The sequence below is a fragment of the Lathyrus oleraceus genome, chromosome 2, assembly GCF_024323335.1.
Source record: "Lathyrus oleraceus cultivar Zhongwan6 chromosome 2, CAAS_Psat_ZW6_1.0, whole genome shotgun sequence".
Classification (NCBI taxonomy): domain Eukaryota; kingdom Viridiplantae; phylum Streptophyta; class Magnoliopsida; order Fabales; family Fabaceae; genus Lathyrus; species Lathyrus oleraceus.
In genome coordinates, this window is record NC_066580.1 from 165577367 (window position 1) to 165597124 (window position 19758).

Here is a 19758-nt window from a genome sequence, read left to right on the forward strand (position 1 = left end):
CATAACTTCTCAACCAATTATCAGATGACTATGATATGGGACTTTTTGAAAAGGGGAAAGAAAGATCTTCAACTTTCATGTTCACCAAAAATCCATTTGAAGCTTCTTTGATGTGGATAAGTCAAGTTGAATGTGGACCAAAAACTTGCCATTTTTGGAAACTTTCAATTACAGGTCACTTTCCATTTTTGGAAACTTTTGCCATGACTTCAAAATCTTCAAGATAGATGATTGAAATGACAAATAGACTTCATTTGAACATGAAAGAGGTGTCTCAACTCACTTCCCCACCTCAAAGCCCTCAGTTGACTTTATGTGGTCCTCAGATGACCTTGACATGCCCTGATCAGCTTGAGCCTCTACCACTTGAGGAAATTGCTCAAAAATGAAACCCTAGCTCATATAATCTCTTCAATATAACCATGTGACCTCCATCTCAATAGAATGCCTCATCTCCTTGAGAAACCCTGGTTGAAAGAATGCAATTGATTAGGGTTGACCAGAGGTCAAAACCCTAATCCAAAGGAACTTGAGAATGAACAATGAAGCCCTTGAGGATGATAGAACCATGATGATGATAATATACCCTTGAAAACAAGATAATGCTCAAGACCTTTGAAGGATCAGGAAACCCTAATTGAAGTGCAAACCCTCAGATGGTTGATCACCAATTCATTAAGACCCACAGGCTTGAATCATGTAACTCTTCATCATTTGAAAAGACTTTGGAGGATGACCTTATTATTTTCAGATGATATGCAAAATGCAATGTCTAATGTCCTAAAAAATGAAATGCAATATGCCAAACTAGTCACAAAAAGAGGAGGGCAAATTTTGAGGTGTTACAATAGGCACTATTGCTTTGACTGATCAAGTCTGGCCGGATGCAGTTACTTTCCATAATCCTTAACTTTTACCTAGATTCCCATTTCGGGTTCAATCTACCAGGATAATTACTTTCTGTTTATGTCTCTAATTTTTTCCTAGACCTCCCTTTTGGGTTTTTAATCCACCGAGACGCTCATTTTTGCCTATGTCGCCCTTTCGGGTTTTCAACATAGCGACCTGTTCTCTTATTATTTATTTTTTTAGGAGAAATATTTCTTGATTGCATCGGCATTCACAAGACGAAGAATCTCCTCACCATCCATAGTTGTAAGAATCAATGTACTACTAGAGAAAGCTCTCTTCAAAACATACGAGCCTTCATAATTAGGAGTCCGTTTTACCCTAGAATCAGTGTCGAAATACAAGAAAGTCTTGAGCACAAGGTCACCTTCTCTAAATACACGGGGTCGAACCTTCTTGTCAAATCCTTTCTTCATTCTCTTCTGATATAACTGGCCATGACACAAAGTCATCGTTCTCTTCTCCTCAATCAAATTCAACTGATCATATCTGCTTTGACACCATTCCCCTCAAATGATTTGGCTTCCATCAAGACTCGAATTGACGGGACCTCAACCTCTACGGGGAGCACTGGTTCCATGCCATACATAAGAGAGAAACGGGTTGCCCCTGTTGAAGTGTGGACAGATGTACGACATCACAGGTTGATCCATAGGAACTTCAACATCAGGTTGATACGCCTCAGGCGTGAAGCTAGGAGACATTCCCCCAAGGAAACCAGAGGGCATGTGGTGCTGCGGAGCACTCACGGGAGCCACGGAGACGAGCCTAGACATAATTTCGGAAATCACGGTCCTCTAAAGTGGAGTCTAAAAAGGAGGAGGAGGTGGCTGATTCTGAGCAGCCACTAGTGTTTCCGTCATAGCAGTAAGCCTCTCATAGTTGTCCCTTAAGATAGTTACCTCTTCACAGAGCTCACAATTCTCTTGCTCTAGACGATCCATCTTCTTCAACTGATTAGCTCGAGTATTGTACCGATAAATTAGCTTGTCTGGATGAAAACCAAGAAAGTAAGAAGACCCCTGACAAACTTATTAAAAGCAAGACCAAGAGGCAAAATGATGCATGATATGCAAATGCAAATGTGAATGTTACTATTGTTATTTTCCAAGGAACTTTAAGACATAAATTGCAAACATCATAATAGGAATAACACATTTTGATGTACTGAATATCTTATTTTTTTGATAATGTAAAGGAATACAATCAAAAATACAATTTCAATGATCATAAATGGAAAGAAACTAGATCTATGGAATCATGTCCGACGTCGATCCAATGTGAAGCTGGTACTTCTTGTGAAGCCTTCTGATCTCTCTTTCGTAGTTGCTTTTCATAGCATCCTTATCTATCATGAGCTGGTCTATAATGGAGTTTTAAACACCATTAGTACTAATATGAGTCGATGACGAACTATTAGAGGAAATTAAATCTCCTTGGCCCCTTGATCTCTTCACAGTATGTTGCTTAAGCAACTCCACCAAGTCATCCTTTTCTTTTAGCTGCTTTTGAAATTCTTCTTTCTCAAGGTGTGAGGTGTGAAATTATTCCTCCCAATCATACCTCTCTTGTTTAATCCTATCCAAAGCCTCTTGAAACTCCTTTATTCCTTTAATAGTGGGTGATCTGACCATTACTAAAGACATATGTCTTTCATAAGTGTATGGCATCTTGAATTCTTCGGCTCTCTTCTTCACCCAGCTAGTGTAAGGCTTCAAAGCTATACAATTATTCAATCCAATATCACTTTTTCCTTTCCTACGAACATTGTGCCAAAAACGTACCATCCTAGCTTTCAACCCTTGAGTGTATTTCCCTTCCTGGAAAAATAAGCATTCTAACAAAGTGTTATTAGGTTTGTCCTTCATAGAGAACCCAAGTTGACGTCTCGCCAAATCCGAATTGTAGTTGATTCCTCCTTGTGTACCAAGAAGAGGCACATTATAGAACTCCCCACAATTACCAATAATCTTAACATCGTCGTAAGTAGAAGAATACCAAGCTATATCATCATTGGTGAGAGACATAACTCTGTGAGACCACCTTAGACAACCCTTGTTTTCTTTGAAGATATGAGATTGCGACATATACGAAATAAACCACTTGTACAGTAAAGGCGTACAACAAACAATAGTTCCACTTCCTTTATAAGTCCTATGATGAATGGAGAAATAAGTGTCACCGTGCAAAGTTGGAACTGGATTTCTAATCAAGAAGATTCTCAAAGCACTAACATCAACAAAGTTGTCAATGTTGGGAAACAAGACCAAACCATAGATGAGTAAGGTGAGGATAGTTTCAAAGGCCACCATACTACAAGCATTAGCCAAATAAAAGGCTTTCTCAGACAAAAATTTCAAATTCAACCCTCTGATACCTCCTTTGATAGTAATATTGGCATCTATGTCAAACTTCCTCAGGTGAATGGCTTCAGGGATAACTCGAGACTCAATAATTACTTCCATTCCACTAAAAGGAACTCTATCAGACACTGGCATACCCAAAATATAAGCATACTCCTCCATGGTGGGGAACAACTGGTAATTAGGGAAAGTGAAACACCGGTAAACAGGGTCATAGAAATGAGCCAAAGTACAAAGAAGACCATCCTCAACATCAGTAGATAGAACATATAAAATTCTCCCAAAACGGTCTCTAAAATCCTTAGGATCATCCACAAAAGATGCTAGCTTCCTTAATTTCATGAGATCGGGATATCTGAAACTGTATTTCCGAGTATTCCTTCTTCCAATATCCGTGATCAAAATATTTGCGATGTTTTCAAAAAGTATCTCTAATTTTCCTTGAAAATTGAGAAAAATTCTCATGAATGAAATGAGTGCATGATGCAACAACCACAAACAAGATCACACAAAGCACACACACAAGGTCCAAAGGTTCGGAGTCACAAGCACGGAGTCGAGGGTAAGAACCAACCCACAATGTATGTACTAATGGTATAATCACATGTAGAAAAAGGTTCTAAAAAGTTCCTAGAGTCATAATTCCATCTTTTGGATATTACCGACTTAAACGACTACTCGTCAACCAATAATATTCTCAAGAGAAACTCGTCCGAGTGTATCGCGTAACAACTAATTCAAGTCTACACCTGAATAGCCACCACACTACATCCTAAAAGGCCAATATGGGTTAAGGGTTCTAATGTCATCAACTTCTTAGGCTCCCAGATCAGAAAAAGTAATGCCAACTACGACTACTCGTGTGACACCAGTAATTCCAAAGAGGCCTCCACTTAGTGGGGCATCTCAAGTCAACTTATTAAGGATTAAATCCACGTAAGCCAAACATGACTATACCACCCTCCTATCATAAGAGCTCTCATGTCCGGGTATAAGACTTATCTCACCACATAGAGAACACCAAGCACCATACAAAATAAACAATAAAAAACAATAATAAACATAATATATGCACAAAAACAAAGATGGGCTTAACCCACTAAGGACTACTCCCAAGCAGAGTCGCCACTTTCCTGTAGCGGTAAAATATTGAGATTAAGCTATTGATTAACTTAACTCACAAAGTAAGAGTCGCCACCACACTTTTATTATTTCCAAAGGAAAAAGGAAAAACGAACAAAAAAACCCGGAGAAGTTTTAAAATAAAACTAACAAAAAAGAGATAAGGGTTCGGGGGTTAGTTATGCAAAGGGAAGGGATTAACATCCTAAACATCCATGGTACTCCATGGGAACCTCTTTGAAAAATGTTTACATTTTTTATGATTTTTGGTGTTTGCCCAGACTTTTGGAGTCTCATGCCTACGTACCAAAAAAGTGCAATGGAGGATTAAAACCTCGTAGTTTGTGGTAAAAATAACAAAGATGTTTGTTTGTTTTATTTTCATGAAAAGACATTTTGTCATTTTAAGGAGAGTACTCAACTAGTCGTCCACAAGTATGAGAACTTTGCATCATCATGAGAAAGACTCCAACTTGGATAAGGATAAAAAATTATTCCACTAGCTCTCTTAGATGGAAAAGAATTATCGTCAATACTATGGAAATAGGAGAATTATATCTCAACTATGGAAATGACTCATGTCTAAACTTTGAGAAAAGTTTTAAAGGAGAAGTGCACAAAGGGCACAAAAAGATTTGAATGAGTCATGCATTTTTTAAGTCTTTTGGAATTGGTCTGGGTATGCTTAAGATGGATTAGCATTTATTGGGAAAAGTTTTCTAAAATCACTTGACAAACGTCAAGGTTTATTGAGGAAAATGATTCAAGTTAGAAAATAAGAAGGTTTTGAAAAAGAGAGAGTAGGTTTTGAGAATTGAAGAGAGGGAGGAGAAGAAGAGATTATCCTAGAGCATAAAGTAAAAGATAGGGAGGAAAGATCTAACCAAAAAATAGCAAGCTTTATGACATAAGTCAAGCAAGAATTCCCTCATTTGGATTAATCCTCAAACAATCCAAATAAGCAAAGAATAAACCATGTATCCTGTGAAACCAAAATTACCAAACCAAGTCTTCAAAGGAAGTCTCAAATCTAAGGTATCAGATGAATCCCAAGGTCTCAAATCACAAGTCCCAAAGTGTCGCATTATGCGAAAAACCGGCGGGAAAACGAAACAACAGAGCCGCCACCGTGCGTTATTTATCCCAAAGAGGGAAAGGAAACGCTCGAAGTAAAGCTAGAAAAGACATGGTCTCGCGACCAGAGAGAGATGGGATCGGGAGTCGGTTATGCGAAGGGAAGGTATTAGCACCCCTACGCATCCGTCGTACTCGACGGGATCCACGCTCAAAAGAAAGGATAAAGGTTGCTAAAAACTGCTCAAACACCACACAAGGCTGGAAGGAACACACAGAAAGACAAGAGAAACTAACTCGGCAGGATATCGCATCGGGACGGGGGAAACATGCTCGCTAGGATATCGCATCCTATGCATACGTATCTTCTCTGACAGGAGAAGAATCAGAGCACTCGTAGCTCGGCTAACGCACACCAAACAAAACCACACAGGAAACCGACTGCCAATCGCTGGACTTACGTCAGACTCCACACAAAAAGGCAAACCTGGAAACCGAATGCCAATCGCTGGACTTACATCAGACTCCGAACCAACAAACACACACTGGAAACCAATTGCCAATCACTGGACTTATGTCGGATTCCAAGCACACGACAAACAAACACAGGAAACCGACTGCCAATCGCTGGACTTATGTCAGACTCCAACTCAACACAAAGGAGAAAACAAAAAGGGCGCCCGGAGAGATCAGCTCATCTCCTGCCTACGTACCTCATCTGGTATGAGGATCAGGGCGACGTAGTTCCCCTACGCAGGGAAAGAACTTCTAACTTAACCAGAGACTGGGAAATGACAAACTAGAAGGGAGACTAACTCGAGCCTAATAGTTATCATGTAAATTCACCATGGTCCTAGGTTGAAGTTTCTACCTAACTTGCACAGGGAGCAAGCTATCCTAAACAGCACAAACAGTCATACAGAAGCACAAAGCAGACACACACACTATATACAAACAGAGGGGCTCAAACAAGGCTAGGCTTTAGTCAAGGGGTCATGTCAACCTCGACAAACAAGCCACTGTATCAGGGTGATGTTTGCTCTTAACCCTAACATTGAGAGTTAGGGTGAAGCAGATGAAATGGGAAGTGAAGATAAGACTTCACAGCTCTTATCCCTGGCCTGGGAGAGCTTGACTCAAATAGAAGGTGTGGGAGTTCAGAAAGCAGGAACTCTTCTATCCACATGTGACTGACTCAACAGAGATCTTGGGTTAATATCCACAATGCATCAACATGTAATGTGAGCAAAGGGATGACACACTGACTAGCAGGAGATGGACTACACATCTCTTTTATCTGCCAATTGCCTTATCAAAGGACTTTTCCTGCTTGGCACAAAGATAAACAAACACAAGCATTGCCTCTTAAGGAGGGCTTCAGACAGGTGCCTGCCCAAGTAACAGGACAGCTCTTCCAGACTACATGAAGTCAGTGAATTATACCTCTAATGGTTAAGCAACCAAGCAACAGCAAAAGCAAGTTCAAAAGAACTTAAGCAACTAATGTACCTGAAAACAATCTAACTCAGTCAGTACACAACTCAAAAGAGTCAAACAGACAGTTCAACAGTCAACAGTTAACAGACACTGTCAAACAAGCAAAGCAACCATGTGCAAGGCACAAGCTCAACTCAAATGAGCTAAAAGCCACCTACAAAACAAGTCAAGATTAGTCAACATCAACCAAATCATCCAACTTAAGCAATGTGAATCAATCTCCTCAAGGCCATATGCTTCTTATCCTGAAAACAAAGCTCAAACATAAGCACCAACCACTAGGACAAGGCCTAGGGTCAAAGGGGGAGAAATAATTCAAAACAGAACATGAAAATTGACAAGAATCAAGCTTAATCAATTAGGAACAATATCCAAGTGGTCTCATATCCATATCATGCACCAAAATCATTTCACAAGTCAAATAAGGCAAAGCATGCAAGTTGAAAGCTCATTGAATCAAACAGAATGAACCAATCCACATTAACTCATAAATGATTCAATAAATCTCAAGAAAAATCATGGCTAAACAGAACATGTCACATGATCAACACACCAAAAATCAAGGCATTTGGACAAGTTTAAGCATGGCAAATAAATTCATCAAGTCAAGGTAAGCACAAACAAGCTCAATTAGGGCACAAAATGCTACATCAACTTAGCACAAGCCTAAAACAGAATTGACAAATGATAAATGCCTCAAACCAAAGCCACAATAAACTTCAAACAAATCAGAAATGATTCCAAAAATTCCACAAAAATTCATGAGCAATCTTAAAGTCCAGAATAAGCATCATGCAAAAAATCACATCAATTGGCATTTATTTGTTATGGTAAAGAAAATCCACAAGTTGAGCAAGCCATGGTGTGACACACATTGTCACACCTATATTAACCAGAACATATCTCAACAACCAGAAATGCTAAAAATACAAACTCTACACCTAAATGTCAATTAGGATGTCTAGTTTAAGCATGCAAAGTTTCAAGAGCATTGGATAAAATCTCATCATTTCATGAAGCAAATGGCAAGCAAGGTCAAGAAAACACACATGTGAACAATCCCTAAGCAAAAATAAATTCCAACCATGCACAATTTCTGGAAAAAATCTCATAAAAAACTAGAAATCATAAGGAACAACATGCAAAAATTCCCAGGTCATTTGGATCATCCATCAATGAGTTATGAATTTTGGAAGTGAATAGAAAAATAAAAACAACACATGAAAGCATGGATGAAATGGTATGGAAGAAAATGAAATAAAATGCAAAGGCCTTTTTTGAAATGTCTTCGCCCGGATTCGAAGTGGAGAAACATTTGAAAGTTGCGCCTTAACATGTGAAACGCACCGTTTCACTAAGTACATGTGGCAAGGCAAAACGTGCTGATCCAATAAAAATGCCAATCAATGTCCAGCGTGGACCAATGCATGGTCTCTAACAACCAAACTCATGCAAATTGTGCTGGGAAAGATCTACAGCGTTCTGGAAAATGAAAACCTAACTCCTTCATGCACATTCATCATGTTCTTGAGCCTCAAGAACAACCATGTCCAGAAATCAAAAACTCTTATATCATTGGAATCCTCTTCTAACATACATCACTAATCTAAGCTTGGATTACTCTAATTCTACACACATGCAAAGATTCAAGCAAAGGAAGTTTCATACATAAAACTTAGATCTAGCATATCTTGTTCATTTCTTAATGAAATTCAATGAGACAAAGCTCAGCATACTCAGGGATGAACAATCTACAACATGCATATCACAATTTCAAGAATTAAGGCACGCGATTTCTAACCTTATGGAAGCTACAGAACTGAATTTGATGGATCTAGGCTTGGCAATGCAGAAATAGATGATCTCCAATGCTTAGATGTATGAATGGATGAAGAATTGGTGCTCAATCGTGCTTGATGTTGCTCAAATCTTCAACTGCCATTAATGGATGCTAGCTTCAACAGTTCCAAAATCTGCATGCAATCCTTCGATTCTTGCTTCCAAAACACTCAATTATGCTCCTATGTGATGGATCAACCAAGAACAAGGCAAGGCTTTTGCAAAATTTTGATGAATATTCAAGAAAAAGTTTGAGAGCACAATGAAGAAAAAGTTTCAGATCTGGAAATTATGCAGTGTTAATGAAGTTTCTGTTATGATTATGCTATATATATGCTGTGCTAATGATGTATGCTAATCATGATTAAGCAATGCCAAAGTAATTAGTGAAATCCAAGTGTTTTGGCAAATTGGTAAATTCACCCTCATGTGTGCATGCCAATGCTACAGTACACGAAATGCATGGGAAATTCACCTGAAATGCTATGTGGAAGCCAAATGCAATGCTTGGTAGCATGGACAATGTTTAATTTTTGAATTTGACTTTTCCCTCCAAAATTCAAATGAAAAGTCCAATATTTTTGTGATCAAAATGCATGGTATGTGATGCATGCATTGGATAGATCATGTCAAAACAAGAATGTTGCAAAAAGAACCACTTCAATTGGCCTTATGGTTCAAAAGTTATGCACTTGTGAAGTTCAAATTGATCTGGCAATGATTGATCCATATCTTCTCAACCATACATGCGAAATTCATGTTCTTGGATTTTTTGGAAAGGTGAGAGCAATATCTTCAACTCTCATGTTGGAAAAAATTTCATTTGAAGCTTGCTTGATGATGTAAACTTGAGGAGAAAACCTTTCCATTTTTGGCAATTTCAAATTACTGGTCACTTACTATTTTTGGAAACTTTTCATCTGACCTCAAATTCTTCATTGTTGATGTTTGAAATTTCAAATGAGACTTGTATGGACATGAATGAGGCCTCTCTAACCATCTCCCACCTTCAAATCCATGGTTAAATGCACAATTGACTTTGGTTGACTTTCTAGCGTTTCAGATGAATTGCATCTTGACTGATGATCTCTGAGCCTCCAATCTTTGGCAAAACCACTTCAAAATGATCCCTAGGTCACATGAACTCAATGAACCAACCCTAGGGCTTTGCTTCCATAGGAAATGCACTTGCTTGCTTGCACAACTGGATCTCCTGACCAGTCTTGACTGATGAACTGATGACTTGCACTAGGCAATGGACAATGCAATGCTATGCAGTGGACAATGCAATGCTAATGACCTAAAATGAAAATGTATATACAAAATGGGAGGGTGAAAATTTGAGGTGCTACACAAAGCAAAGGTCAAGGTTCGAATTCTAAGTCCATTACTCCACAACATTGTTGAGGATAGTAACCACAAGTCCATACATCAGGAGAACAAAGTTTCTTTTTAGTTTTTTATTTATTAGTGTTTTGTTTACAAGGACATAAAAAAGAAAAAAAGGTCCAAATGAAAAAATCACAAATAATATGATATGGGATGCTAAACATAAAATATAAAGTAAATGGCATAAAATAAAAGAGCATAAAGTAAATGACATGGAAATAAAAGTTAATACAAGTAAAAATGTTAGTAAATATGTTAGTAGTTAAAAGGAAAGATGGTTTGGTCATATTTTGTAGAACACTCAATTATTCACCCATAAGCATGAAAATATGAACATATACATCATTTATAAGAAGGGATCTAACTTGGATAAAGATCAACAAGTATGCCACTAGCTCTCACAAATGGAAAGGGAGCAATATTTTCACACAATACCATTAGGAGTAGGAGACTTACAATCTCACTTATAAAAATGCCTTTGCTTTCGGGACAAATTTAGCGCTATGTTAAGCAATCGTAGTTCGACTTATGTATAAGTCACAACTATCTGAGACCAGTCAATAATAATGTTTGTGTTAATATATGCTAGATATAGGATATGTAAATCATTCTTCTAAAGCCATTCCACACAAAAATAAAGAGAAAGGGGATGACCAAGCACAAAGGCTAGGAGGATGGTCCGTTACTTCAATCCATATTTCATGACACTTAGGACAAACTTATGCATCAATCCAAAGTACCTTAAATGATCCATGATCACTTAGGAATTAGATTTTAAATGATAAAATTTCATCAAGTACCAATCCACACATCATGAACAAGATAGACATAAGCCATCCAATTGATCAAAGGAAAAAGAAGGATATGAAGAAGAAGGAGACAAGAGAAGTTACACCTAAATTGGATCAAAGATTTGATCAAGTCATCATCAAAATCAATCATCCATTTTGGTGAATTAAGATTTTCACCCCATAAACACCCAAGATCCATTGAGTTTGATGAGACTCATGATTTAAACCATCATGATCCAAGGCCAACAGAAGTTCACAAAGGTCAAACAAAAATAAAATGAAATAAAATGAAATACAAAACATTAAAAGTATTTTTAGATGAAGACAAATAAAAGAGAATTTTAGAAATTATTTTTGGACTTTTTGGATGAAAAATGAAATTACTATGAATTTTTAAAGAAAAAAGAAATTTAAAAATAAAAATAGAAGAAGAATTAAATCAGAAAAAACATGCAGCGTTGGATCACACCTCATTATATGACGTGGCATATCCAACACTCCATATGTTAGACACCACGATGGAACAAGCTGCAACTGAAACACAGGATCCAGTTTAAATCTAGCCAATCAGAACATTTCAAATTTCCAACGTGTCTGACCAAATTCAGACAATATACTTTGGACATCTTCTCCGGTGAGTTTCATCATTTGGTAAATTCAAAACACGAGACCACCATCATTGTGATCCTCATCTCATCCCGAATTCAACTTTATGCTCCAAATTCATTTATCTGAATCGAGCTAAGGGAATTTCAAAGAAGTTTCAGAAACAAGAAAACCACGAAAAATAAAATGAAATGATGAATATGATCAATCAATACCAACTAAGTTATTGGAAATCATTAGAGAGTAAAGGACTTTGTGGTAACTTGTTTCAGTATAAATGATGCTTAGAACTACCTTGTCCAGATGGTGATCGGAAGTTGATGAAGCTTGATCTGGTTGGAGCACTTCAGAAGGTCTCAGGGCTTGGCGAAGGGTCTAATGGAATCAAGAAATTGAATTGAAACAAGCTGAAACTCAAAACGTGATAGTAGAATTTTCTGGAAAAATTTCAAGTTGTAGTAGGGATTTCTTGGCTCTCAAAAGCTTGTAAATGAATGCATTATATTATTCTATATATAAGGAATGTGTTTGGATCCAAATACGTTTGGAATGATGTTGAATTCGTGCAAAACAAATTTGATCCAAATGTGAATTTAAACTCATCAAAACTCAGCCAAATGATGCGTTTTAGGGGTCAATTAACTTCTGGAAACTTGTTTAAACATGTTTAGGTCCAAAACACATGTTAATTTGTCTTGGAATTAAGATTAGTGAAGTGCAACATTCGAGCAATGGCAATTTCTTCAGTTACAAGTCACCATGTTCAACCCAATGAGGCATCCTACTCAGGAGTCTTTTTGATTCCATTCTTCTTACAATGTGTTAACTGTTGGTGTAAGCCCTAGAAGCCAATACTTTTGGTACTTGTATTGAATTATTTATTAATAATGAAAGGCATTTTCTTTATTATGGTTGATTAATAAAGTCCCTAGAATAGATAGTCCGTTTAATGTATTAAGTGTGACTTAATCATGAGAACACATTAAACATGAGGGCACTATTCTTAAAATATCCGTAGTCGAGCTTTAATGTGAAGTGGGATAACATTAAAGCATTAAGACTATTATGTTTGTAGACTGATGATCACATCTCATGGATCATGGATAAAGAGTTATCAAGTCTTAAACATAGGTATGAATATTAGGAGTAATATTTATACTGGATTGACCCGCTATGAGAATACTATATAGAAAGTTATGCAAAGTGTCATAAGTTATTCTCATGGTGATAATAATGTATACCACTCTTCGACCTGAAACCACTATGGATCCTAGATGTAGAGTCGAGTGCTTTATTGCTGATCCAACGTTGTCCGTAACTGGATAACCATAAAGACAGTTGATGGGTACTCCACGAAGCATGCTGAGGGACATGAGTGTCCTAGATGGAATTTGCCAATCCTGCGTAACAGGATAAATGTCTATGGGCCCAATATTGAACTGGACAAGGGTGACACGGTCTATACCTTGTGTTCAATATAGACATAAGGGCAAAGGGGTAATTATACACATAATTATTATCACAGGAGGTTTTGTCAGATCACATGACATTTTCGTGACTTGGGTAGCAGTGATGTGTTGCTAGATACCGCTCACTGTTTATTATGTTAAATGTGTGATTTAATATAATTGCCAACGCCGCGAAAACCTATAGGGTCACACACAAAGGACGGATTGATGAGAGATAGAATAATTAAGGAACATCGTAAGGTACGGTGTACTTAAGTAGAATACGAAATATGGTAAGGTACCAAATACTTAAGTGATTTTGGCATTTTATGAGATATGGGCTAAAATGCACTTAAGTGGGCTTTTTGGCTTGAAGCCCACACAAGTGGTTCTATAAATAGAACCCCTTGGGTAGAAGCATTGTAACTCACTGAGACAGAAAACACAACTGAAGAGTTGGAATTTCGTATCTCTCTCTCACTCAAAGCCTTCATTCATAACAGCTAGCACTACGATTGAAGGAATCCGTTCGTGTGGACTGAGTAGAGACGTTGTCATCATTCAATGTTCGTGATCGCCCCGTGGATCTGTATCAAAGGTTTTGATCATTATCAGAGATCTGCACCAAAGGTTTGAATCGCCACAAGAGGTAACGATTCTATCACTGATCATGCCCATTCGTAAGGATCACTAAATGGAGAAATTTTTTAAATTTCGCTGCGCCTTGGATGGCTATTCTCCAACATTAACATCATGGAAAAGATAACAATGTGCCAAGAAAGGTTGCATTTGGATGTTTGAGCACAAACTTATGTCATGTTGAAGTTGACATGAAAAACTGATCACATAACATAGAAAAATTCAAGTGTTCCATCGCTGAAAATGACGTGTAACATATCAATAAATTCCATGGTCTTTCAAGCATATTTTAACCTTGGTGCTTGAAGAAAACTTGTAGAGTGCATCACAAAAGACATTGTGCAAAAAGAATTAGCCTCATATGTTGAAAATTGAAGAAGTTATAATCCTTGAAAGTTGAGAAAGAGTCATTTTAAAATAGGTCAAATTTTACAAAGTCCACAAATGACCTATAATGTCTCCAGACTTTGATGATCCTCCAAGCATAATTGGCTCTTATCATGTAAAGAGAAATTGTATAGGATGTTAAGAAGAGTCATATGCAAAAATAAGCACTAAAACGTATTTAGAATTGAAGGAGTTGTGATCCCTGGAACTTTGACTTCAAAATGTTGACTTTTTGTTCAAACAACTTGGAACAAGCTTGTGCACTTAGACTTTCCTTGCATTTAAAAGCACATGGGTGATCATATGAACTCAAAATAAGGGGTCCTTGATTGCCTCTTTATTAAATTTCTCAAACCAGATAAGCTTAACGTTAATAAAACCAGAGTCACCACTGCGCTTTTATTATTTCCAAAGGAAAAGGTAAAAGTACGAACAAAACCCAAAGATAAGATGTTTTCAAATCAAAACTAATAAAATGCCAAAGATTACAAGTAAGGGGGTTGGTTACAAAATGGAAGATGTTAGCATCCAAAGTGTCCTAGGTACTCCTAGGGAGCCTTTTTTTATGTGTGCATGTGTTTTTGGTATAAAAGATGTTTGATAAAAATAGAGTGTGGGGATGAGAAAAGAATTCATTGATTATATTTTTGTGTTTGACAGGATCTTCGAACTTGTGCCTACGTACCAACATAAAAATGAGGGATCAAAACCTTGTAGTTCGTGGTAAAAATTTCAAAGAAGTTGGTGAATTGTTTTTTAACAAGAGGTTTAAATGAAAAGGGCATAAAAGGCCAAAAATTTGAATGGAGTTGTTAGTTATTTTTGTCTTTTGAAATTTTAAGTTAATATGATTAAGTTTATTTACAAATTTGATTTAAGAAAGAGTTTGAAAATTCAATGGCATGAGGCCATATTTTCTAATTATTCAAACAAAGTCTAAGTTTGAAACCACAAGCAAAGAAAGTTTTTGAAAAGGGGGAGAGATTTTGAAATTAAAGAAGTGGGAGTAGATGAAGAGGTTATCCTAAGCATAAATTAAAAGTTAAGAGTTGAAAAGATCTGATAAATGGGATGCAATCCAACAGACAAGAATGTCATATAGAAACCCATTTTCCTTTGGAATTTTATCAAGTAATAATCAGTAAGCAATGAGCAATATCCATACATCATGAAGATCAAGGCACCAAATAAATATAACCACATCCATGTAAGCAATTCCCATAGCTAGCAGTCTTCATTGTCTTTCCATGTAACAAATGAAATATTCATTGATCAACTCAGAGTAAAGCATCATACACAAGATCAAAATAACAATTAAGCACAAAGACAAAGTAGCTGATGAATTCAAACAAATCCCAAGGGCTTGTATCAGATGAAGGTTCAGTTCACAATAGCTCAGTCTCAAAATGTTGGCATTGGCCAATTCCTTTTTGCACAAGGAATGTTGCCTAATCCTAAGTCCAAAAGTTCAGATCAAGTTCAATAGTCCACCAAATGCTTTTTAGGGTTTTTATTTTTATTAGGTATTTTAAGGTCCTAAGACCAAAAACAAAATAAAAAAAACACATAAACAATATATACAATCACAAAATATGGCTCAAGTGAGCAAAGTGAAAATGACATAAACATAAACAAATTATATGAAATGTAAATGACAATGAATGATAAATGACTGAAATTTAAATTGCATAAAATAAGTGACTTGAAAGTAAAGCAATATTAACAAGAGGTAGTCAAATGTTATTCAAAGGTTAGTCAAGTATTAGTGGTGATTTTAATTGATTAAATCATTCTTTGGATAATACTCAACCATTCATTCACAAGTATGAATCCTTAAACCAAGACATCTTCCATGAGAAGGGCTCCATCTTGGATAATTCAACAAGTATGCCACTAGCTCCCATGAAAGGAAAAAAGGTCAAGTATCCACACAATACCATGAAGAATGGGAGACTTACAATCTCACTTACTAGAATGCTATGCCTTGAGGGTCAAGTTTAGCTCTATGTTAAGTAATCGTAGTCAGACTTATGTAGAAGTCACAGCTATCTGTGGTCAGGCAATAAAAATTTAGGTGTTAATGCATGTTAGAGATTTGGTATGAAGAACCAAACTTCTAAAACATACCACACACTAAAAGAAAAGATCAAGGGGGGAGGGACATATCTTAGTCACACTTGTATTGATTCATCTACCACAAGGTCACTGATGAATTAATTAGCCTTTAGACATTAGAGATTTCATTGGTAAAATGAGGGAATGGGAAAGAATAGGGATGATGATGAAGAGGTAGGGGAAGATAGAAACACAAATTGATCATGGGAGGAATTTCATCAAATCAAAACCATTCATTTATTTTGGGAGATGATATGTACATTTCATCAATCCCCTAAATCCAATGGTTTAGATCAAAGAAAAGTCAAATCAACCTTGACCAAGACCCAAACAGAAAATCAAACATCACAAGACCATAAAAATGGCTCAACAATATTTTTAAACATTTAATCAATTAAAAAATCAATTAAAAAAATGAATTAAAATACATTTTAAATCGGTAAAAAACTAAAATCCCTTCAAAACACCACATAAATGGCCTAGGGATTTATTCTAGGTCAAACAACGTCAAAGGACCTTAGACAAAAAAATTCAGTATTTTTGTAAAGTCCGAAGTATTTTTTAAACAATTACAAATATGCACAAAAAAATTTAATTCATGGAAAATATCAAAATTAATCCAATAAATAATTCTAATTCAAAATATGAAAGAGAAAGATATTTAAAGATTTTCGATGAAAGCCCCATATTTTTTGGATTAAAAATGCAATTTCTATGAATAAAATAAAATAAGTGGATTAAATGGAAATTCAGAAAATACAAAAAAAACAAGGGCTATCAGATCTCCCTCATTAATTGAGGTGGCAGATCTGATGGCCAAGCGCGCATGTTCCATGGTGAACCTGAGTCAATTCGTCAAACGTGTGGTATGCAAAAGCAAAGGCCAAGATTAAAACAATTTAAAAGGATCAGATGGTTTGGAAGGTGCCAACGCACCACCGGAGCTAGGGCTCCGGTCATCTTCTCCGGTGGACATCACCGGACTGGTCCACCCTTAACTCAATGAAAAATGAAAAACAAGGACACTATTTCAAAGGAAAAATGCCCAGGAGCTCGAATCTGACCTCCATTTCTTCCAATTCTAAGTATATTGAAAGATACATGGATTTGAAAGTTGAGGTTCATGATTTGAGTTGTTTCGATTTGACCTCAAAGCAACTCAATCGTGTTGCCTATATTGGTAGAACTTCAGCCAACCAAAATTCAAAGAGAATGGTGAAGAGTCGAGAGATAATCGAAGAGAGAAAGTTTCTGAAAAATCACCTTTGAGTAGCTTGAATCTTGCTTGATCTTGCTTCCAATTGGCCTTGACTTGACTTCAGAAGCTTGCAGGAATTGAATTAGATCAAAGAAGGGCTTGGATTCTTGGAGTTTCAACTTCAAATCAGAAGTTGAATTGAAACTCGATTTTCAATTGAAAACCTTCAAGTCTATCCTCTAATGGTGAAGGGAAGGTTGCATGAGCAAAGCTTGGTCAAGGTATCCATATTTCTGAGCATGAGGCAATGTGTTTATAGGCTTGGCAATTGATTTCGACACACTTCCATTCAAATGCCAAAAATAGAAATTCTCATGTGCATGCTTGCATGGGCGTGTGATGGGCCCATGAAGTGATGTCAAAAGGTCCAAAGATGATCATGAGTGATGCCGAAAGTGTGACATGAAGTCATGCATTTGAAATTGAGGAGTGATCATGAGATTCATCCAAATGGAACCTTGAAGAAAATCCATGCACCAGTCATTCAAGCCTTGGCTAAATGAAGTGATTTTGGATTTTTTGGAAAGGTGAGATCAAGGGGAACAACTTTCATGTTGAACACTTTTCCATTTGAAGCTTGGATCATGATGAATTTTGAGGTGGAAGTTTGGAAAATCAAACATAATTGAAATTTTTCTAAGTACCAAGTCAAATGTTCACTTCTTCCACCTTGAATAACTTTTGCTATGGGCTTCAAAAGGAAAACGTTCCTTCATCAAAGTGGTACCTCTTTCAAACTTATTCAATTTTGTCACAAGTTTGACCTCATTTGGATTTGGCATGAAGCAGTTATGCATTTTAGAAGTTGAGGCAGATTGCTTGTTCAATGGTAATGGCCCAAAATGACCTATAATGTTTCCTCTTGGCACATTCCCTTGCAAGTTTATTTGAAGTTTCTCAAAGAATAAAAGTTGGCTAGGACAACTTGAAATTAATCATGGAACTTGGATTGCCTTTACCTCATAAAAATTGAGCAAGTTATGAACCTTGGAAGTTGACCTCCTAACTAGGGTACAAACAAAATGACCTATAATCTTTCATCATAAAAAATGACTTTCAGGGAAAAAATAGCTCTTAACTTAAACATTAAAGTTGTTTTTAATGTCATAAGGAATAACGTTTGTCTTGGAATCATTTTCATATGACAAAAATTGTAGGAGATATGGTCTAGTCAACCACCTTGAACCAACTTGCAAACTTGAAGTTCTCATGATCTTTTGAACTCGTGGAGAATAAAATAGGTATAAAATGGTGTATAATGAAGTATACCTTGATATATTTGATCAAATGTTGAAGAAACTTGTTAAGGAAGTCACACAGGATACCTAGATAAATTAGGGCTTCCAAGGAAAACAAGCTTCAAACTCTTGATGAATTCTTGATCAAAATGATAAATGAAGATCATGGGGACCCACATATGATGTCTAGAACTAATGTGAATCATATATTGATTGATCTCCTTGCATTGAGGGTCTCAAATCCTAGATGTGAGCTTGATGAGGCATTGGTGGATGCACACACTACCTACAAAAGAAACAAGGCTATACATAGACATATTTTTGGTATTTTGGTTAGTAAATAATGAAAAAAAAAGTTTGATACAATCAAATGTGATTGGTGATCTCTCCCTATGCAAACCCAATGAATGAGGGGGTAAGGAGGATGCCAAGGTATGAACCCAAAGCTAGTGCAAATGATGAGATAACATGAGGGATCTTAGGGTCAAAATTGGGGTCTTACAACTGCCTCTATTTAAGGACATTATAATTGAGGATGTGAAGGTTGAAATCTTCGTATCAACTCAGCAGAATGGACTTAAATAACAACATCTACAAACAAATTTTGGGTCCCTAAGAGACCTTATGATGTATATGATATGAATGTTAAAATAATCTTTACGGGGGATATATTTCCACAAAGGAAAAGAATCCAGAAGAGATTAAAAGTCCACAGTAGCATAATGCATTCCATAAGGAAAGCTCACTGAGGAGACAAAGACTCTAGGGGATAAAAGGCTATGTGTAGGCCAGGCTACGACTTGAAAACTGCTGGAGATACGGGGGGAATTTCCATGAAAATAAATCAATGGAAGGACTCGGTCCGGGGAACCAGGAAAATCTGTAGGGGAAACGGGTAGATCAGAATAAAGCTAAAATACTTTAATCAAACAGGAAAAGGCGATTCCAATGAGGAAATACACACTCAAACTCAATTGGGGAAGAACGAACTTCAACATAGAAGTAACAGAGATATATTATCTATTACCGGTTATTGGGTAGAAAGATAACATACTCTGACAGAGGGACCTCCATTACCGATTA

At 36.7% G+C, this 19758-nt stretch overlaps 1 protein-coding gene across 1 annotated transcript; it reads right to left on the reverse strand.

Annotated features, from left to right (window-relative positions):
- Positions 1–1718: 1718 nt before the first annotated feature.
- LOC127122428 (uncharacterized) lies at positions 1719–3737 on the reverse strand. The gene is made up of 3 exons (XM_051052768.1): positions 2802–3737; positions 2541–2729; positions 1719–1931 (listed from the first exon to the last, which is right to left on the reverse strand). The coding sequence occupies exons 1-3, from the start codon at positions 3735–3737 to the stop codon at positions 1719–1721; spliced, it is 1338 nt and encodes a 445-aa protein (XP_050908725.1).
- Positions 3738–19758: the final 16021 nt, after the last annotated feature.

Excerpts from the sequence above, each read along its gene's own strand:
- LOC127122428 (XM_051052768.1), bottom strand. The coding sequence starts at position 3,737 with ATGAGAATTTTTCTCAATTTTCAAGGAAAATTAGAGATACTTTTTGAA. Across the intron at positions 2,730-2,801 it reads TCAACTACAATTCGGATTTG|GAAGGGAAATACACTCAAGG; the intron begins GCGAGACGTCAA and ends TTATTTTTCCAG. Across the intron at positions 1,932-2,540 it reads GACATATGTCTTTAGTAATG|GGGTCTTCTTACTTTCTTGG; the intron begins GTCAGATCACCC and ends TAAGTTTGTCAG.